Source organism: Sapajus apella, unplaced genomic scaffold, assembly GCF_009761245.1.
Source record: "Sapajus apella isolate SASKATOON/1434 unplaced genomic scaffold, GSC_monkey_1.0 scaffold7, whole genome shotgun sequence".
NCBI lineage: Eukaryota > Metazoa > Chordata > Mammalia > Primates > Cebidae > Sapajus > Sapajus apella.
The window spans coordinates 4,425,126-4,448,681 of record NW_022436947.1 but is presented as its reverse complement, the minus strand read 5'-3'; the positions used below and the strand labels follow the sequence as shown (position 1 = coordinate 4,448,681).

At 37.5% G+C, this 23,556-nt stretch overlaps 1 protein-coding gene across 13 annotated transcripts in view; it reads right to left on the bottom strand.

Moving 5' to 3' along the window:
- The window catches only part of DGKI (diacylglycerol kinase iota), a 445,403-nt gene that overhangs the window by 26,513 nt on the left and 395,334 nt on the right, over positions 1-23,556 (bottom strand). For all 13 annotated transcript variants that reach the window (XM_032275881.1, XM_032275878.1, XM_032275879.1 and 10 more), the window contains one exon: positions 21,699-21,724. In XM_032275881.1, coding sequence (XP_032131772.1) covers positions 21,699-21,724 — 26 coding nt within the window. The remainder of the gene's footprint in view (positions 1-21,698; positions 21,725-23,556) is intronic.

Here is a 23,556-nt window from a genome sequence, read left to right as displayed (position 1 = left end):
ATATAGCATTTGCATTATATTAGGTATTATAAGTAATTTGGAGATGACTTGAAGTATAGAGGATGTGCATAGGTTACATGCAAATACGGAGCTACTTTAGATCAGGGACTTGAGCATATGTAGCTTTTGGCATCTGCAAGGGATCTTGGAACTAATCCTCCACAGGTATCAAGCGACAGCTCTATTAACAATTACAGCTCCCGGAGGACAAATGAGTCTGGACTTTGATACTATAGGATGTTCTCCTGATGGAAGTAGAACATCCCTAATAGGCGAGAAATAAGGTTAGGAAAGTTGCATGAGGGAGCAGTTAACGCAAAGCCTTGTATTGAACACAGAGAAGTTCAAAAGATAGCCTATGTTTTTGGCCAGGAGCAGTAGCTCATGCCTGTAATCCCAGCATTTTGGGAGGCCAAGGAGGGTGGATCACAAGGTCAGGAGTTCAAGACCAGCCTGGCCAAGTTGGTAAAACCCGATCCCTACTAAAAATACAAAAAAATTAGCCGAGCATCATGGCAGGTGCCTGTAATTTCAGCTACTCAGGAGGCTGAGGCAGAGAATTTCTTGAACCCTGGAGGTGGAGGTTGCAGTAAGCCAATATCGTGCCACTGCACTCTAGCCTGAGTGACAGAGCAAGACTCCCTGTAAAAAAAAAAAAAAAAAAAAAAAAAACTCAAGCAAACCCAAAAAAACCATAGTCTATGTTATCAAGACTGTATCTGTATTGAAACATTTCTCAGAATTTAAAAGATAAAAAGGAGGGAGAAACACAGAAAGGAGAAAGACAGAAAAGGAAAGAAAAATAAATTAATTAACCGAAAGCATTTATGTTATAAAATTTGGTGCATGTAAGCAACAAAGCAAGATGAAAAAACTCCCCAGGACAAAGGTTATTTAAGGATCACTAAATATATAAATTAATAAAAGTAGGACAGTCTGGCTAAAACTCTTGAATAGGTGTAAAGTTCATAGAAGGCTTTTTGAAGCAGGTGAAGTTTAAGCTGACTCTTCTATGATACATGGATTAGTTAGCAAAGAAGGTTTGAAAAATTCTTGCAAGATGAAGGAAGGATGTGAACAAAGAGATAAAGGTAAGTCATGGTGTCTGAGGGAATCTGTAAAGATCTTTGTGTTGCCACATCTGAGGTGGAGAGTAGTCTCAGGTAATGAGATCCAGAGCTTCACAGGAACAACTCCAGGGAGCAAGTCTGACACCAAGATAAGGCATTTAAATTTTATTCTCCTGGTGATTGAGAAGCTATTGAAGAGCTAAAAGCAAACCAGAGGAGCATATAATGTCCTTAAGCATGCCAATGTGAGTCCGTTTCTCCCCCTCTAGAAACAGTTAAGTTCCTACCCACTCCTTTTCTCCCAATAGTGAGCATTAACAGCCTCTTTAACTTCTACCCCATATCGGTCACAAGCATTGTTATTTATATTTGTTGGTTTCCAGCAGCCTCCCAGTTCGAAGTCCCCTTGAATAGTTAGAAGATCATATGACAGAATCATAAATATGAATAATTTCCAATTGTACTGGATGTGAAGAGCATGAATATTTATTTTAAGTCACACAATACACCCAAGGGTAGCTATTATGCAAACATTATTAGGAACAAGGCTCACTTCTCTCTTCTGATTAATGTCCTTTCCTATGAACACGGATGTTTAAGATTTCCTCCACATAAAAAGGGTCTGAATCTATTATTATTCAACTCCAGATCATAACCTTCTGAAGGATTGAGCTTAAAAACAAATAATGAGTTGTTACGATTACAATACTTATTCTTCATAATTTCTTGAGCTCGGAGCTTGTCTTCTTGCCTTTCTCAAAACTCCTTCAAAAAAAGGAAACGATGCTCCAAAATTCAAAGAAGCAAGGACAGCCAAGTTGTTAATGGACATAAAAGTTGTTAAGTATATGAATAAGTTTCTTGGAAAATTAAATCACAGAAACTTATGAAGACAGGAATGTAAGGGGGTAGAGAACTGAGAAATTGGTCACTTTTACAGGTTAGAAGTTGAATCATTATTCCATAAGAAATGGTTTGGTTTTTCTTCTGTGCCGTATCTTCAAATAAATTGTTGTTGAGTACACATACCAAGACAGAAAGCTGGAACTGAGAAGTCAAGACCTTGAGGAAGGAACTGCCCTCTTCCTTCCCACAGCCTCTCTCATATGCTCCTGTGAGTCTGGATGTGCTCAGACATTCACGTGCGGAAAGAAGAGATGGCTTCTATCGTGTGGAATCGGGAAAGGGAGAAGACAGTTGTTGTGATTTGAATGTTTGTATCCTTCTAATATTCATGTTGAAACTTAATCCTCATTGTGGTATTAAGCGGTGGGGCCTTTTAGGAAATGATTAAGTCACGAAGGTTCCACCTTGATGAAGGATATCAACGCCCTTCTAAAAAAGCCATTAGAGAGCTGCCTGGCCTTTCCATGTCTTCCGCCATGTGAGGACACAGTCTTCATTTCTTTTTGCTTTCCCATTATGTGAGGATGCAGCAAGAGGTTGCCATCTCTGAAGCAGAGAGAAATTTGCCAGCACACTGATCTTGGTCTTCCCAGAAACCAGAACCATGAGAAATAAATTTCTGTTATTTACACATGATCCAATCTAAGATATTTTGTCCTAGCAGCAGAAACAGACTAAGACGCTCATCTGTTCCCACCATGCGAGGACCATAAGAAGGTGGTAAGAAGGCAGCAATGTACAAAACAAACTTTATCATGGAGCTTACATTTTGGCAAGAAGTACAAAACAAAATCTGGCTTATTATTAGGAAGTCATATACCATAATTGAGTCCACATTCAGACTGCCTGGGTTTAAGTCCTGTGAGTGCCACTAACTGCACGACTTCGGGCAAGTTAATTTACCAAGCTCCAATTCTATCCATGGAAAAATGAAAAGCAGTTCTTTTGAGGCTCTGCTTTGCAAATAAGCTCAAGGCACAGAGAATCTAACCATCATGGTACCTGGTCATCTGCAGAGAGCAGCAGGGAGTACTGATGTTTTTAGCCCCATCACACAGAAAAAGATTATTTTAGACTAAGGTAGAATTTGGCATGTGACTACTTTTGAAGGGATGGCTTAAGGTTGTAATTATTGCTGTGCAGAAGAAAATATTGGGGAATACAAAGTATGCAGAACTTGGCAAAGTCATATATATGTTTGTGATTCTCAATGAAGCAACTGAAATAATGACATTGTTACATACAAAATAGAATCACAACTCTGCGTGTGCAGCCCAGTGGTAGAGCATTTGACTGCAAAATAGAATCACAACTCTGAGCACTTATATCTATTTTTTAAGTTTAATCGTTCATTTTTTTTAGTTTTAAAAATAATATCCTATTACCAAATTGTTTGTTGCCCGCCCATAATAGCAGTCATCTAACTCTTTTTTTCCAAAATCATAGAAGAAAAAGATAAAAGTAAATATAAAAAAACTGCTAAACAAAGAATAGCTTGTAGAGATGTAGGGAAAAACATCAGTTGATTCATTGAGAATCATAAATATACCTAGCTTTGCCAGGTTCTGTGAACTTTTACTCCTAAATATTTTCATGTGCAAAGCAAGAGTCACAACCCTAAACTATTTCTTGAAAAGTAGTAATACTCTACCATCAAGAGCTGTGTTTGGTCTTAGTCTAACCTTTCATTTCATAGATGAGTAAATTAGGGCTTGAGATCTGAACTGACCTTTGCAGGAACACACAGATTAATTAGCAGTCCAGTTGAAAGACAAAGGACCCTTGTTTCATTTACTTGCTGCCTCCCTTCCCCAGGTCTGAGTTTCTTCCACCATATGATGCTGTTTTTCATGTGTTTAGCTTGGAGCAGCATAGCCGAAAATGAAAATAATAACCCCCAGGAAAAGTTTCATGAATGCATGACATACAAAATGAAGTTAAAGTAAATTTAGTTTTAAGTCCCAACTTTTTGTGTATGCCGACAGAGACACAATCCATGGCAAATGCTACACATATAAGTCTCTTGATCGGATCATACTGGAGTCTTCATAGTTTGCCTTTATTCAATCCATTACTTCTTGCATGGCTACCAGATAGCTTATACCATAGCTGCCCAAATAGCTCACTCTCCGAGATACGTATTTCTGCATAGCTTTTCCTGTATTTACCTTATCAAAAACATCCTGTCCAATTTTTCTACCTTGTGAGCAGCCAGCCATGGTACATGAGCAACAAACTGTGAAGGCTTAGCTCACAAAAATGAAATTTAGTATAATCGTCAAACATAGCAAAGGTAATCTAACACACTGGTATGGACGACCACGGTGGTTTATGCTAATGAGGCATAAATGGGAAGCACCTCAAGAAAAATGACTGTAATTAATATTATTCTACATAGCCATACCAGATAAGCCCAAGTTGAGGTGAAGAAAAGAAGGAATTACATCTATTTCTAAAGACCCCTGCATTTTAATCTAGGCCTAGAGGACTTTTTCACAACCAGTAAAAAGATATGTGACAAATTATTTGTTGTAATAAAAGTTAAAGTACTGAAGGTTTTTAAATAACATATTAACAGATTTAAGATTATTCTTCTAATGACACGCAGCTCTGTCAACTATCTATTATCACATAGCAAAATACATGGCTTAAAACCCAATTATTTCTTTTGCTGAAAAATCTGCATTTGGGGCAGGGCTCTGCAGCGACAGGCTGTCTTTCTTATACCTGGCAGCAGTTGGAGCTGCTCCACTAAGAGCTGAAAGATCCACCTTCAATATGATGAGGCACATGGCTAGTAACTGGGTACTGGCTTCAGCTGGGTGCCTCGGTTCCTCTCATGTGGGATTCCTGGGCTTCCCATGTGCTGCCTGGTTTTCCTCATAAGATGCTAGCTGGGTTCCAAACGCATCCATCCCAAGAGAGCCCAGTGATTAACTCACCTTGCCTTGGAAATCCCAAGGTATTATTCCTGCTGAAGTCCCACATTTGCCCATATTCAAGGAGAGAGAGAGCACAGGCCTCCCATTTCAATGGAAAGAGCAACAGAGTCACATTTCAAGATGAGTGTGTAGAAGGGAGAAAATGCCATGGCTATTTTTGAGAAGTACAAACTGTCACAGCACACACTTGAATTGTGATGTGCTTTGAGTTGGAGGGCTAGTGTTGACTTGTTAGTGCTGGGGAAGGGATATGACCAACAGTCTTGTTACCTGGGTCACTTATGGGAATGTATTATGCATACAATGTCATCTGGTTTGTGTCATGAGTATCTTGGCAGAAAAATTAAAAAAGCTGAAAACTGCTTTTCTGCAGGAACAGCTTTTTGGAGCAGAAAGAAAAAAGAAGCAGGGGGAAGTCTAGGCAGACAACTAGTGCTTGTTGGATTGAATTAAAAATTCTGTCTTAGGCGAGTCTGTCCCTAATCTCTCATTAATAATCAGATATGCCTAGGTGTGGTGGCTCACGCCTGTAATCCCAGTACTTTGGGAGGCCAAGGCAGGTGGATCACCTGAAGTCAGGAGTTCGAGACCAGCCTGACCAACATGGTACAACCCCATCTCTGAGAAAAATACAAAAATTAGCTGGGCATGATGGCATGTGCCTATAGTCCCAGCTACTCAGGAGGTTGAGACAGAAGAACTGCTTCAACCAGGGAGGTGGAGGTTGAAGTGAGCTGAGATCATGCCACTACACTCCAGTCTGGGCAACAGAGCAAGACTCGGTCTCAAAAAACAAAAAAAAAGTAAAAGGAAAAAAATCAGATGTGAAAGAAGAGACTCTTCCAATCTCCTCCCCTTTTTCTTCCTTCAGTCAAACACTCACTGAATTCTAGGTTTACACCCCTCACACTCTACCTACCAGCTGCTCCTCCATTGCTGAAACATGGTACAGAGCACACATCTCACATGGCTACCTTCTCATCTTCCCTGGGGTTAATACATCAGTGGCATCAAAAGGCCACTGAATACTACAGTGGCCTTATATTCAAACACCACCTGTGCCAAATCCACCTTACAGTGTGTAACCATAGATAGGAGACATAAATAGGTTTTGTTTCTCTCTAATGACAAGAGTTAATCCCCAAATTCAATTAGTTCCTGCTAATTAAATGCATGAATATATATGGGTTCTTTCCATCTGCTGTAGCAATCCTTTTGAAGCTCCTATTAGCATGGAAGAGATTTCTGTTTGGAAAAAAAACAAACAGCTTCCATCTAGTGTTCCCTCCTGGCAGAAAACCTCTACCTTGCTGCCAGAGGACCAGGATGTGCTCCCTTCAAAAGCAGTCAGTTCCACTTCTTTTCTTCACCACTGGAATTGGCTATAAACAGCACAGGGACCAGATGTCTCTCCAAAGCATCCCATTTGCTTATCTGTTGTTGTGAAATTGTTTAATTGTTTCACATATCTAAGTTCTACTTCTGCAATTAAGTCATAAGCATGAGGACACTTTTTTCTCTTTGTTTTATCCATACTATATCTTTTCAATACACTTGAAACTCTGGATTGAGGGAGGCATTCTAGGGAGTGAAAGAGAGCTCACTTTACTGACCCCTGCTACATCTTGCAATCAATTTTGAAGTCACAAATATCTTCACATCTCTTTGCGAATTTCATGGTGTTTATTAGGCTCATCTACAAACACAGCAAAACACCACTGCAACTACCTCATTAGATCAGCAATGTTTATGAGTCAAATCAGAGGTAAATATCAGCAACAACACTTGTTACTTCCTGAAACATTGACAGTAAGCCTTAGATCAGTGCTAAAGCAAACCTCATGGGTGAATTAATTTTATTTAAGCACTGGGTTAGTGAAAACAAGCTCATGGGTTACAGGGCCAATGGGCTCACACTCTTCCAGAATCACAGCATGTCACTTTCAGCCCACTGTGTAACATATGTGCCGCCAGTCACAAAGGACCAGTAGAGGGTCTTAAAATACCTTCTTGAAAAATCTCTATAACTCAATATTAATGATTTCTCTTGCAATAAATTAATACCATCACCTTAGGATATAATGGGAAAACATATTTTTATATAGTGCCACCATCTAATGCAATATACAGCTATCTCCTTAAAACCAGAAAAATATAAATTCATTTCAACACCAATATTATAGAATCCTATTAACTATTTTGTTTGGTAAACATTAAGCTTGCATAAAAATCCAGAGAGGAGTTTTCATATATGTAAAGTATTTTAATCATGAACCTAAAATAATTACAGTACACAGTATCACTCTTTCCCCATTCTTAATGTCTGAATGAAGTAATAATGTGTGTTGGAAACTGATGCAGCAATCCAAGAGGTTTTTTTGTTTTTGTTTTTGTTTTAATTCTAGTACTTTGAAGGTCCTTCATCCCTACAATGTTGAAAGAGTTTAATTTAGATTGCCTAACTTTGTTTAGTTTTACATTTCTGGCATTTGAATGATAAAGCTATAATCCTGAGAGGATAAGAGAAATGGAAAAACTAATAAACAAAGTCCCTATTATCCCCACAGATGAGAGGAAGGTGCCACAGAAAAGAGAAGTGCTGCTGGCCTGTTGCTCCTGAGACTTTTACAGAGAAGCAGAGGGACAGCTTCAGATACCCCTTCCTTCAACATCAGGCAGGCATTTTTCCTGCGATCAGCTTCCCTGAATTCACTGGATGTGTTTTGGCAGTGTCCTTCAAGACCTCTGAAAGGAACTTAAGATGAACAAGTGCACTCATATTTCACTCAGTGATATCTATAAGCTGGTCTGATGTGGCCTGAGAGTAATGGATGGTTACTGGTTTTAGCCAAACAACAAGACTGCATGGAAAATGGTGTTTAAGGTCAGAAGCCAAGTACAGTTGAGTACATAGCAAAGCTTAGAAAGATTATAAGCTTCTAAGTCATACAGTGATCAGGATGCCCATTAAATTTCTTCTCAGTGCCTAGCAGCAAACTGACCACTCCGTAAGATAAAGGTCTTTTAAACGGAAAAGAGGAATAGCTAAACACCCCTCCCTCATTGGCACAAAAGTAAAGTCAAGAAGGAGTTAATTTAACAAAGGTCAATGTTCAGAGACATACCAGCAAAATGCACATACAGCAAAAGTATACAACTAAAAAATAAATACAATTTGAAAAGTATATAGATTATTTGCATTTGTAATCAGGTTAAAACACTAATTTTGAATCTACCCCATATAAGCATATGACAGAGAGTACTTGGAAGAATAGAAAAATTAAGCATTTTATTTCAGAAAAGAAAAATAAATCTTAACTTTCACTATATTATGCTAAATTCATTAAACAATATCATGTCTTAGAAGAAAGATTATATGTAAATTTTTACTTCTGAAGCATGCCCAAGACAGAAAATATTAATTTAAAATAGAATAGGCTTCAGTGTATCAGTAAGTCTTCAATGACATTTATTAATGATCATACTTTATTGTCGTCCAGTTGATGGGAAAGGAAATAAAGACTAAACCTTCATTCTTCATAGGAACTCATATATTCTCAAGAAAAAAAAGTAGAAACTTAATACATATATATTTAAACACCTAAATGAATGTAGTCCTGATTGATAAAGAAATAGAGTGATGTAGAGAATCATTTCCTAGAGAAGGAATAAGAAATTTTCCAAAAAGGAAGTTTTGCTTTGGCAGAAAAGACGGGGGTAGAGATATCTGTAGAGAATAAGCAGCTTAGCAGAATGAAGGAAGAAATGAGAATCATTTCCATTTGATAACAGAAACCTCTGAAATGGGCAGGGAGGAAGGAGTCAGGAACAGGGTGAAAAGGAGATGCTGAGAGAATCCCATTCAGGACTCAGAGGTAGTGTGAGGCCAGACTCTGCCTCCGCTCCCCTACCTCCCATCCCAGAACATCAAGGAAAATCACTTGGAGACTTCATTCAGACTGTATCCTCATACAAGTCTACCACCTTCTTCCCCAAAAAGAACTAGGAGTTGAAAATAAATTGGAGAAAGACAGCTGGGAAATCAGATGCTTGAAGAATGGTTTTGGGTAGGCCATGCTTTGTGAGAATGGGGAAAAGCCCATAGGATAGTTAAGGGAGACAGGGTGACTAGAGAGGCACACAGTCAGAGAAACACAGCAAACAGTTAACAGTAACAGTCATGGTTTAAATGACTTTCTTTCGGTCTAATAAAACACCACTCTTTATTTTTTTTCAATGGCTGAAACAATTGTCTTCACCTGTGAGAGTAATAGAATGGAAATATCACCAGACAAGGAAAACTGAGTGGATTCTGGCGGATTTCAAATTCCCTTTCCAATAATCACTGGGACTTTGCATTGTCAGGAGAAAAGCTGGAACCTGCATTGTTAAATAGTATTTTATTCCCTTGCCAAAGAATGTAGAAGCTGCCTGCCTGCAGTATTTATAGACTTGCAAAGTAGATTTTAGTGTTTTTCAAGAAGTGGGTCTGTGGCAAGGTGTGGCAACAGGAACCCCATTTGTCATCCCAAACAGAAACAGTATACTGGAATTCATAAGCAGAAATGTATACAGGAATTCCTTAGAGAACAGGGCACAAATATCTCCAAAATACTTTCCAAAAATTAAAGGTGGTATTTTTAATTTTTCCACCTGTGTTTCATTGTTCAATGTTCTCTCCTGGCTCAGAGGCCTGTAAGTGTCTGGAGCAGTAGAGGCCTTAGAAAGCAGCCAAGCACAGCCCACTCCATGGAGAAACCCAGGCCAGGAGCAAGCGACTCCAAACCATGGCTTTTGGAATTGCCAACCCTACCACCATGCAAAAGTGACAGTTACTCAGAATGATACAAATTGACATGGTTTCGATCTGCATCCCCACCAAATCTCATGTTGAATTGTAATCCCCAATGTTGGAGAAGGAGTCTGATGGGAGGTGACTGGATCATGGGTGTGGATTTCCCCCTTGGTGTTCTCATGATGGTGCGTTTTCATGAGACCTGGTTGTTTAAAAGTGTGTGGCACCTCCCCTTTTGCTTTCTCCTTCTGCTGCTCCAGCCATGTAGGATGTGCCCGCTTCCCCTTCGCCTTCTGCCATGATTGTAAGTTTCCTGAGCCCTCCCTGTCCACGAGCCCTGTACAGCCTGTGAAACCATGAGTCAATGAAACCTCTTTTCTTTATAAATTACCCAGTCTCAGGTAGTTCTTTATAGCAATGTGAGAATGGCCTAATATACAAGTCATTCTCTGTCCATTGGGCTGTAACCCACAGGAAATGTGTATTTCAAGTAATCCTAGAAAACTATAGACTTTAATCATCCCAAAAACCCATGCAAATGAGACATATGAGGTCTATTTATTTAAAAAAATCTATATGCCCATTTTGGCTAGCTGACATTGATGGTTGCTGTCACTCTTTCCTGCACATTTTCTCTCCTACTGTCTCTTTCCTTCACTGATGTTTATAAGCAAACCGTGTGCTAGGTCTGTGCCTATATTACCTAATTTAATGCTTACAATAAGCCTATTAGATATGTAATCTTATTGTCATCCTCATTTACAGGATGAAAAAATTGAGGTTTAGTGACATTAAGTAATTTGCTCAAGACCACATGGCTAACATGGAATAAAAGCAGGATGTAGACCCAGGGTGTGAAATATTTATGACACATGAGAAAGCCTGTCTCTTTAGCAGGGTACTACACTGCCTCCTTATCTGGCTACACAGACTGTCAAACAATACTATGGGGTCATTAGGTGGTACTACCAGGACCTTCCTTCTAAAGATTTCCCTGGTCAGGCCAAAGGTATGTAGTTTTAGTGATCTCCATATCCCATACTTTTCTGGCTCGGGTGAGGGAGGGTGTAGAAAATCAAGTTGCCCTGCTAGGTAAAGGAAAGGCTTCAGCAGCCAACTTCTTATAAATATTATGTAAAGTTGTGCTGGCTGGGGAATGGATGTTACAGGATGCTGAGAAAGTCACACCCTAAGATTAGGGCACCCACAATGAACCCAGAAATTCAGGATTGACATAACAAGTCTGGCAAAACTTGTTATGTCCTTAGTTTCTAGTGTAACTAAGGAAACACTTAGTTGACTTAATTAGCTTGTAAGAAGGCTGGACTGGTGAATATTTTAACAGCTCTATCCAGGACAGTCCAGGCCTAAGTAGCTATAATTGACAGGCTGGACAAACAAAAATACAAACAAAAAATGCATTCAAAGTACTAGAGCACACAGATTAAAGTAACATATCTAAGACTAACCTTCTAGGAACCAACTGAAGAAGTGACAACACATTCTAACATTTTGCAACTGGTAATCATGATAAGGTATGTTTAGGGTAAGTCTGTAATTCAGAGAAACCAGTCACCAGTCAGTTGTTTGCAAGAGGCCACCAAAATGATAAAACAAGCTATAGGTAGAGGAGAAGACTTTTGATTAAGTATTAGGATTTCTAGTCAAATTAAAAACAAATGTAGTAACAATATCCTCACAGGAGAATTGTATTACAATAACTTTCAGTGTACCAACCCAGCCTCTTGGTTACACTGGGTGTTGGTATAACCCAGATCATATAATTTCATACAGCAGAAATCTTAAACACAGGAAATTTTTAACAATAGGTACAATTCAGTTTTTTTATTCTGCCATCATAGAATACTACTCAAAGACCAGAGTCAGCAATTTCTCAATTCCTAAATACTGTATAGCTTCATTTGTTGCCAGACACATCACCTTGTCTGACGGCCACTTCTCATCCTTCCATTTAAAAGTAAACTAGTGGTCAAGTGTGGTGGCTCATGCCTTTAACGCCAGCACTTTGGGAGGCCGAGGCAGGTGGATTAAATGAGGTCAGGAGTTTGAGACCAGACTGGCCAACATGGTGAAACCCTATCTCTAGTAAAAATACAAAAAATAGCCAGGTGTGGTGGCAATGCCTGTAATTCCAGTTGCTCAGTAAGCTAAGGCAGGAGAATTGCTTGAACCTGCGAGGCAGAGATTGCAGTGAGCTGAGATCAGGCCACTGCCCTCTAGCTTGGGTGGCACAGTGAAACTCCATCTCAAAATAAAAGTAAACTAGGACATCAGCTTTCTTCCTTTTTCTAACTCCTTTTGTTTTTCCTGTTAGTTTTTTATTTTACGACGTGTTAATATTTTAACTTAAATATTCTATAACCCCAAAAGAAATCCAACGCAATGTTGTAGGTAAATTTTAATAAAGAATATTCTCTCGGCTGTGCGAAGTGGCTCACACCTGTAATCTCAGCCCTTTGGGAGGCTGAGGCGGACAGATCATCTGAAGTAAGGAGTTCGAGACCATCCTGACCAACATGGTGAAACCCCATCTCTACTAAAAAGACAAAAAATTAGCAGGGTATTGTGGGGCATGCCTGAATCTCAGCTACTAAGGAGGCTGAGACAGGAGAATCGCTTGAACTGGGGAGGCAGAGGTTGCATTGAGCCGAGATCGCACCATTGCACTCCAACCTGGGCAACAAAAGCAAAAGTCCATCTCAAAAAAAAAAAAAAAAAAAATCATCTCCTCCACCCACTTACAATCAACCTTCAAAAGATAACTAGATAATTATCACTAACAAAGCATACCAAAGAAGCCAAAAGAATCAAAAGGATTATATAATTACAATCAATAGTGAGATTTAGTAAAGGGACATGACAGATAATAGCAGGATCAGGACACATAGAAAGTAATATAACCAGATTTTGGAAAGCCCAGGGAGTTTTGTTTTCTTTTTAATCAACAGTGAATTATCTGTTTTCCTAAGATTTGTAAAAGAAGACTAAGAAAAATTATGCTACCATTTTTATTCTTTTGCTTTCAAAACACAGTCTTTAAGGAACACCCTGTGAGACCACCACAAAAGGCCATCTTTCCAACACATTAGTAATTGAATCTCTTTGGAAAAAGACCAGGAGTGACCTATCTTCTACAACAGGGAACAATATTAATGAGGCTGCAATGGGATTCAAAGATGTGTAATGAAAGTTTCTGTTTGCCAACACCACATACTGCAGCAAATTTAACAGTAAGACTTGTACAGAAAGAATCAGCTCTGTGCCAGGGCACAGCACAGAATAGGGCAATGTCTCTATTCATTGAGTTTACAGTCAAATAAGAAGAGCAACACTACCCATGAGGAAAGAAAATTGGAATACACTCAAAAAAAAAAAGTAAGTGAATAAGGAAGGAGAAGTCATAGGCATTAAAGTTGTCAGGAAAATTCATTGTTTGTCCTTAGCATCTATGGAGGTGGTTCTAACACACAGAAATTAATGAGCATTGAGGTGAGACCTGAATATAGGACAACAAAGGTGTCTGCCAGAGACATGGTAGGAGGTGACAGAAACCTTAGGGCTGAATAAAGGCAAGGGAGGCGAGGTCTAGAGAGGGCCCCTCAAGCAGAATAGAAATAATTCTCCAAAGCAACATGAACTAAACCAGGATGAGAAACAGCCCCAAAAATGAGCCCTAAATGTTAGAATCTAATTAGAAAGCCAATTTTTTCTATAGGAAAAAATCTGATATGGGGCAAGAAAACAGCACTCTAGCAACTTTACATTAATGATAGCTCAAAGTCATTGCAAAGTGACATACTGTGATGGACAATATAGGAAGCTCTTCCTAGCAATGTAATTAAAGATCTGCACGTATTTCCATCTATAACATCAGTCAAGTTTACTTCTTTGAGATGGAGTCTTGCTCTATTGCCCAGGCTGGAGTGTAGTGGCACAATCTCAGTTCACTGCAGCCTCTGCCTCCTGGGTTCAAACAATTCTCTTGCCTCAGCCTCCCAAGTAGCTGGGATTACAGGCATGTACCACCACGCCAGGCTAATTTTTGTATTTTTAGCACAGACAGGGTTTCCCCATGCTGGCCAGGCTTGGCTCAAACTCCTGACCTCAGGTGATCCGCCCACCTTGACCTCCCAAAGTGCTAGGGTTACAGGTGTGAGCCACAGCACCTGGCCAATATCTAACTCTCTTAACCTTTATTCACAGTCATCATAGTCATAATAATTATCCTCCTACTTATAATATCTCTTTAAGGAAATAGCTACCTTTTGAGAATTTTACCTTATAAAAAATGAGTGTTATTGACAGGAAATTGGATCCCTATTTTCTTGATTATGAAGTGTGGGGCTACAAGAAGTGGATCCAAAATATACCTTTGAATTGTTTTTCTGTGCCAAGGGCTTTGCTTACTTACATGAATAAAAAATTCCCATCTTGAATAATCTATTTTTACCCAATAAAAAGACCTCATACAATTATGAGGTCTTTATTTAGCAAACAGAATCGTGATTTCCTATTACATGAGCAATGCTATTGACAGATTTGACAGACAGTAGAGAGAAATGGTTGGGAAAAGGATTTGGATCCAGATCACCTGAGTTCACATCCTAGTTCTACCTTTTACTCCATAGGCATGTGGCCTTGGACAAGTCATTTAATCAGTTTGTAATCTGTAAAATGAGAATAGTAGTAGTATATACAAGGTATTCCATAAATAGGTAACTCAAGTATTGTGCAAAGTCTTCCAGAGACTATAAAAAGAGGAAACCCTTCCTACTTCATTTTAAGCTATGACTGTCGTACGCATGCTGCATAATAGAAAGGAAAATTAAAGGCTAACCACACTTATGAACATGGATGTAAAGAGCGAAACAAAATATTAGCAAATCAAATCTATCAATGTATAAATGTGGTAAATATAATAACCAATTTAAGGTCTTCTCAGAAATATATTTTCTATTTAAGAATCAATTCGTAAAATGCACCATATTAACATACCAAAGGAAAAAATGTCATCTCTAAAGATGAATAAAAGAGTATTCAATAAAATTCAACATCTGTTGAATTTAATAAATTAGAGTGAAGGAAAATATCCTTAAAAGGAATATCCACAAAGCAAGTACTGCTACCTGTATCATGACCACCTGCCAGTGAACTTCTTGTGGATGGTACCAACTTTGGGATCAGGAACAAGTCAATGATGCTCACTGTCTCTATTACTAGTCAATACTGCACTGAAGGTTTTAACCAGTGCAGAAAGTGCCAGAAATATGTATAAAAAGCATAATGATTGTAAAAGGCAAACCAAGATTATTTGTATTTGTAGATGAGATTGCCTATATAGAATTCTCTTCCCACAAAAAGATCTTTCATACAAAATTTATGAATTTAAAACTTTAGCAGGAATCTTGATAAACAAGATTTTAAAATTCAACTGCATTTCAATATTCCAGCAAAGATCACTTAGAAAACACAATTTAAAAAAATACAACATACAAATTGTCACTAAAAAATATAAAGTACCTAGGAATATACTTAACATAAAAAAGACTAAACCCTTCATGAAGAAAATTATAAAACACTATTCATAGCCATTTTAAAGAGCCAATTGAATGTAAAAAGATGTGGTGTGGAATAGAAAGATGCATTATCATGAAATTATCAATTTTCTTTACACTAATTTATAGATTCATGTGATTTTCATAAAAGAATTCAACATACAACTTGAGAAGCTAATTTTATAATTTATATGAAACAGGAAAACCTCAATTATCCCATGTCACTCGTGAAGAAAAAATTACAGGACATATCCTCTAATAGATATCAGGATTCATACCAAAGTTGTAACAACTAAAACAATAGGACAGGAATAGATATATTGATCAAAATTACAGAAAATAGAACCTAGAGACTCATGTTTACAGGGTTTTCAAGTCAGTGAAAAAAACAAAGGATAATAAAATAGCTGGTTATGCATACAAGCACAAACAAAATAAAATTTGACCTTTACCTCTTACCAAACCTGTACCTTTACCTCTTACCAAACCACAAAAATCAATTCTAAGTTATTAAGTATGAGAGAAAGCACTAAAAAAATTTTATGAGACAATATCTTTATGATTATACTTTGAAAGATTTCTTTAAAAATCATCAAAGGCATAAACCATAGAGAAAACCTTAATAATTTTACTATAGTAAAATAAAGAGTATCCATCATTCATCAGATGACATCAAAAAGAGCTCAAAAAGATAAACCACAAACTGGAGAAAATTTGTAACACGCTTAGTCAACAAAACAATTTTTACCTAGAATACATAAAAAAGTTCATGAATCATCAAGAAGAACACAAACAACCAGGTGGTAAAAAGTGAGTGAAATAAATAAAAGACCTTTCATAGAAGAGTAAACACAAATGGCCCATAAGTATATGAAAAGATGCTTGATCTAATGTGTAATCATTTATGACAAATTAAAATCACAATGAGATGCCATTTCATATTGCACAAGACTAACAAACATTTCCAAATCAGTTAATATCAAGTGTTGGCGAGGATGCAGGTCAATGGGACCTCTCACCCACTTAAGTTGTGAGTGTATGTTAATGTGATCACTAGCAAAACAATTTGTCATAATGCTGTAAGTTAAATGTGTGTATAGTCTACCAACAAACTAAGCAATTCCCAGGTTTAAGTCCTAGAAAAATTCTTGCACATGGATACCAGAAAGAGTTACAAAAAAAGAGAATGTTCATAGTGATATTGTTTGCAATAGCAAAATAAAAACACAAGCAAACCCCCAAGAAACCTGTTATCTATGTAAATATTCATTAGCAGATTGGATATATAAATTGTTATATGTTCATACAATAGAGCACCTATACAACATGAGCTATTAATGAAATGAATATGGCACTCATCTATAAGGATGAATCACAAGAAATATTATTTTGAATAAAAGAAACAAATTACAACATGATTCAATTTGTAAAATTCAAAATAGGTAAAACTATATATACACACACAAATACACACATATAGGAATATATATATGAGTTATATATCCACATATACATTCATATATAAGATGTGCACATATGTAGTAAAACAATAAGAAGAAATAAGGACATGATTACCAAAAAGGGAGAATAGTAATTATTCCTGAAGGAGAGGGAACGGGACATAATTAGGAAAGTAAATTACATGAAGCTCCCAAATTCCTATAATGTTTTACTTCTTAGTCTGACGGCCAAGGACACAGTAGTTCCCTTGCTCAATATTTAAATTGAGCAGATACATTTCATATATTTTATGAATAGTATCTGTTTCAGTAATATACATGAAAGAAAAGTGAATTGATGAGGTATAGTCATTGATGCCTCAAAGATTTTGGGCCATGTCACAGTGTGATTCTTTGTATAACTGTTAATCCTTTCTCATGCTGCTAATAAAGATATACTCGAGACTGGGTACTTTCTAAAAGAAAGAGGTTTAATGGACTCCCAGTTCCACATGGCTGGGGAGGCCTCATAATCATGGTGGAGGACAAAGGCAGAACAAAGGGACGTCTTACGTGATGGCAGGCAAGAGAGCTTGTGCAGGAGAACTCCCATTTATGAAATTATCATATCTCATGAGACTTATTCACTATCATGAAAACAGTATGGGGGAAACTGCCCCACGATTCAATTATCTCCATCTGGCCCCACCATTGACACATGGGGGTTATTACAGTTCAAGGTGAAATTTGGGTGAGGACACAGCCAAACCATATCAATAACCTACTGCAAAGTACAGCTGACTCCAAGCCTGGCAGTAGATTCATTCTTGAATGCTTTACACTAGTGACTGTAGTTGTGACAATTTTATTTCCAGATAGCCATTACTGCAATTCTTGTCCACTACGTTACTGTTGCAACAACAAAAGCTGCTTTAGAATGTGACAGCCGTTGTTGACAACAGGTCTAGGAGGTAGGACAGGAGTGGGATGCTTCCATCGGATGTTCCAGGGGAGCATGGAGTACATCGTTGGCACTTTGTTTTGAGAGGCAACTAATGCCTTTTATTTTGTAAATGAATCGACATTAGGTGGAAGATGACCTGCCTTGAGTGTGCTGGCATAGGTAGCAGCAGTAAGGGCAGCATTCCAAGGAGCCTGTAAAATAAGCAAGCTAAGGTGACAGAAGACGAGCTCTCAGAGCCAGGGAAGCAGCCTGGGCCCAGGAGATGGCTCCAGGAGCAATTTAAATGATGAAGTGATAGGCATTCAATACAGAGGAAACACAGAGGACAGTGCAATCAATCACTGCCAAGCTTATCTTCTGACAAGGAGTAGGACTCCAGCTTCCAGATGTAACATTAAAACGTAATGTTTCCACTGGGGTTTAGCATGGCAGGTTTCCCTGAAGCTTCAGTTTCACTCGGTTAACTAATTATGAGAAAATGTGACATCGGTATTTACTTTTTCTACAGGGACAAATCATTGCCAGCAGGAGGAAGAAGTTGTTATTTTTGTTCTGCTTTGTTTTGTCATTAAAAAGAAATTACTTACACAGCAGTAAATATACTCTTGTTAGGGGGGAAGAATTATCTCCATAGTTCTATCCATTCAATCATGTCTTTGGTTTTCCAGGGACATGGAGGATAAAAGAGAGTTAAGAGCTTGGTAATCACACTGCCACGTGTGTACCTATGCAACGATTTTGCATGTTCTTCACATGTACCCCAAAACCTAAAATGCAATAAAATAAATAAATGGGGGGGAAAAAAGAGCTTGGCTGTTAGAATTGGGTCTGAAAATGAACTCTCTCACCTACTAGCTATCTGACCTTAAGCAAGTTATTTAAGCACTCTGAGCGTGCTTTTGCAACTGTGAAACTGGGAGCGATGCATCTACTACAGAGTTATTCATGAAAGATGAAAGGACATAATGCAGTTGAGGCACTTGAGCACAGGGCTTCTGCATAATAAGCGCTCAATACAATTTAGCCTTTATTCTTAGTGACCCTGATGCGCTATTATATAAATATAGAAACAGTTTATGTGTCATTTAGACCTTGTGTTGCCAATTCTATATGACCACACATCTAATCATCAACTGAGCCTGTACTCTGGCACTGTAAGCTAAATGGTGTATTAAACATTTTATTCCTCCTCACCCTGATGTAATGAAAGGTTTCCAGAGAAAATTTAATGATAATGAACGAAACAGTTATTCTCTCCCATCTGCTTTTAACTTTTCAAGGGCGGATCATAATCTCAAGCAAATATCACAGATAAACTTGTGCTTCCTCTTCTACTGTCTGGATGCTAGAGAAATACTATGTTTGGGGTGCTTTTAACAAATTAGAAAGTGATTTTACAAATGACTTCTCAATTGAACTTGCTACAATCCCATGAGGTAAGCAGTTTATGATTAGCCCCATTTTACAGATAAGGAAAACAAAACAAACAAGATAAGTTAAATGACAAAGCCACTGTATTCAAGCACTCTATGAAAGAGTACCATGGGAATGAAAAATGCCAGGATTACTGGACAATGAAAAAATAGACTTTTCCAAGAATAAATTCTTGCCTTAGAGAGAGCCAAAGTGACTAGTTATTACAGAGCAAGGACTATTCGTGGAAAGCAAACAAAAAAGAAAATCAAGAGACATAGGGTTTTATATTCTGATTTCACAATCCATTTGCCCAATGTGCCTTAAATTTTCTACCAATAAATTTGAGGAAAAAAAATTGCTACTTCTCACCTCTCTTACAAGTGTATTTCAATGCCATTATTGTGTACAAATAATATGTAAGATTGATGCTATGACATTCAAGAGGTTTTATACTAGCCATATACATGGGAACTCTTAAAAATGTATAAACAGAAGAAAATGCATTTTGAGTGGTAGATAGAAAATCCTGGCAATAAAGAAAAAAGATATTTTTTCAAGAATATAAGGCCTAGAAAATTATGAACAATTAGATAAGATAGGTAAATCATCACTATAATTTTGCATTATGTACTTGAACTATTTTTGGAAGTTACAGAACAAACTATGAGAGGTATGAACATGTAATAAATTTTTTGAAGCCATAAAATTATAATATCCCACTAATTTCGATAATGTTTCTTCAACTAATCACATATAAGGTTCTCAAAATAATCAATTCTGAAGTGCTCTTAACACCAAGCAAGTCTTTCTGGCAGTAGTGATCTTTTAGTACTTCAAAGGACCCTGCCATATGCCCCCTGTGATTGCATAACCAATTAAGAAGTTCTAGTGGACTATAACTTGTCATTTACAAGTCTCCCTCATCCACCATTTTTGTTTGAATGGGGGATAAATTATTTAGATAGGAAGGCAAAGACAATCAAAAGTCATTAAGGGGAATCCAAGTTCAAAATAAAAACCAAGCACAAGCTTCTAGTTGATAATGTGAACATGGAAGTGCCAAGGGCCTATATAAATGTGCAAACACCTAGTCATACCAACAGCAATCAGCAAAATAGTACATAAGAGCAGGTTACCATTAGGTGGTCGATTGCCTAATTCTGATGCAATGGGCCTGAACATAATTTTCCCTATGATTCTTCATAGAAAATAATACAACTTCATACCAGTATTGAGTCAGATTTCACAATGTGGCAGTAGAAGAGGCCTGCCTAAAACTCCTCCCTTTTCTGAACTCATTCATTTAATAAACACTTTTTCATTGTTTGCTATTTGTTGGAAACTATATCAAAGCACTCATAGTCTATTAGGGAAAACAGGTAAATAAAGCATGAAATTTGCACATTAAACCCTAGAATGTAAAAAATACTTGGCACAATGATAAGCAGATCAGCAAGCCCTCACAGAGGATGAGGTGAGGTGCGTAGAAACTGTTTATATGGCAAAAGAGAGAATGATATGCTCTCTCTTATATGTCAGAGAGAACAGTATGAATAAAAGCAGGGAGGTGCGATAAGATGGTGAGCTCCAGAAATTAGATGTAGAATTAGAGGTAGTGCCACACAGCTGGAATATAGATCCTGGGTAGGAGAAGGAAAAAGATGGTAAATGAAACTATAAGCAGTGGAGGAAGACAAAGATTCCATCATTTAGTGCTTACTAGTCCATGTTAAAATACAATATTGGAAAGCTGAACACAATTATTGGTCTGCTGGAAAGATTTCATTCCAGAGGCAATAGGGGTAGATTTTTACTATAGAATAATCATTTTGGTGCTAGCTGGGTACTCACTGAACTAGGGAAAAGAAAATCTAGAGGTATGGATACCAATTATGGGAGAATTTCAAAAGTCCAAGGAAGATACAAAGGGGTCCCAAACCAAAGTTTCATATAGCATATTTGTAAAACATAATTATGTATAATAACTGACTCATTGTAGCCACTTAATAAACATTTTTGTGACTGACTGGATAAATGAACAATTCCAAAGGTGATATGGAACAAAATTAGGTATTTTCTTTTTTGAGTGAAATAGCTATCTCTTAAAATGCAAACAACTCATCTCAACTAGGTAATAACAAATAGCACTTACTGCTTGACTTCCTTTCAGACTTAGAAAGCTCCTTGCAAATGAGTGATTGGAACATGACGCCAATGTCCAATCTGGAATGGACTGTAAGGAATATCTACCATAAACTCCCATTTTAAAGACAAAAATCTGAGTCATAAAAGTTATAGGACTGGCCCAAAACCACAAAATGTTTCTGCTGATGGGACTGAAATCAGGCAGAATAAATGAAGGCTTTACAATATTTGTCAACCAAACTAGTTGGAAGAGATTTGAAAGGTATCAAATTCAGCTAGGGTGACTTAAGTTTTTAAAACTGTTTGACATTTCATGTTCAAAAACCACAAAGCAACATCTTAAGAGACATTTTCTTAAACAATTATTTGCTCTGACAATGAACTGCAAAGACCAGGGATCAAGTTTTAATTCTGAATTGGTATAAATCAGAAAAATGATTCTTACCATAATCTTCTGAAGAGACTGGTGACCTAAAAGGAAACAATAAGCATGATCAATATTTTATATGATAATTATGACAATCATCAAGCATAATTTCAAAGTAATTAAACCCTCAAATTCAATTAAATGGAGACTCAATATAGCAGACAGTGTAATTAATGTGTTGATTGCAATGGTATATTTCAATCCACAGCTCCCAACTCTTACCTGGATTGGTTGGATGTTACAGGTTACTAAAATGTCAGTCTATGCATGGTGCTCTAGAGCTGCAAAAACTTAGCTAAGTCTAGATTTACCACACAAAAAAGAGAACTCACAGAAATGTAATATAGATGAAATCCTCTGACATGTGGTGCCGAAGAACAGGCATCCAGTGTAAATGCCAGGGATGTAAAAAAAAAAAAAAAAAAACCACTAGCTAGATTGGGTATCTGTCAATACAAAGAGATCTACTTGAACGGTATAAATTGAGTAGGAGATAAAAGGAATAGCATGCATCCTTATCATTACTGGTTTTTGTTTCCACTCTTCATGGAATTTAACGTTTGAGTGAGCTGACCCTCTAATTGCAGCCCTATGTCTCAGAACCTGGAAGAAACAGCATGAGGCAAGAAGGCAACCACTGGGGTTCCACAGAACTTTTGGAAATCAACAACTTCTGCAAACTATATGTGAGTTCTACTCTAATTATGGTAATCATATCTCAAATGAAAAATCATATCAACCCTAAAAGGCTTGCTTCCTCTCAGTTGACTACTAATGGCAATACTTTGAGCAATATAGACCTAAGCTTGGTGATGAATTCACCTCCAGCTTGAAGACTACAACTTTGACTCACACTTATTCCTTTCTGGGGAGAAAGAGAGACATATGATATTATACTCAGAGTTGTTGAAATTATGAAGGGAAAGGCAAGATATAACATACTTCCCCTATTTTGAAGGAGTCTTCTTCTCTGAATGATTGGCTCAATGAAGTCCATAGCAGGGAAATGACCAAAGATAAACTCAGGAGTTTGGCAATAAAGCTGCTAATTATTAGAACTAATATTTATGAGACATGAAGATAAATGTCAGGGCAACAATCATTATTCAGTCAATGCACAAATGGTTGAAGCTAATTTTTAGCTATTTTGGGATGCTTGATATGATTTTATTTACTGGTTAGTAATATTATTGTTTATTATGTGAGTGAACAGTAAAGTATAAAGACACAGTGGTAATGGAGAAAAAGCCAACCTCAATGAGTGGCAAAGTATCAATTTTATTTCAACTGAGCAAACCTCTTAAAGTAGACTTTCACATGAAAACCACAGAATCCCAAGATTTGGTGGAAAGGAAATTAGCTTCTAGGAGATGAACATGGGTAGTGGTGAGCGGAAACTACCACAATCCCTAAGTCAACGCTGCTCAAAAAACGCCACTTGGCCTCCCTGGGTAGGGCTGATTTATCCTCCGATTGGATTCCCTTCTTTTGTATTATCCACACACAGGCCTTTCTCACTGGGTTGGAACCCTCGTGAAACTAAGACTATATCTTGTTTAGAACAAGTGAGCCCTTAGTTAAAATTTGTTGAGTTGAATTAACCTCAGTCCCATCACACTGATATTCAAACTGACACATTCTGGAGCTTCCCAAAAAGTCATCATGTTACTGTTAAACCATCTTTAAGGCAAGTTTGCCTACTCCTAGGCCAGCTGCAAGGAAAAGTCCTAGAGAATGTGCTTGAAGTTCTAATTGGTTATAATGTGGACATTCTCAGAGCCAAAGGACATCAAAAGTACCCAGAAGCAGACACACCCATACTCTCCTTCAATAATTAGGAAAAACAAAGGAGGGAGGCAAGTATTGAATGAGAGGT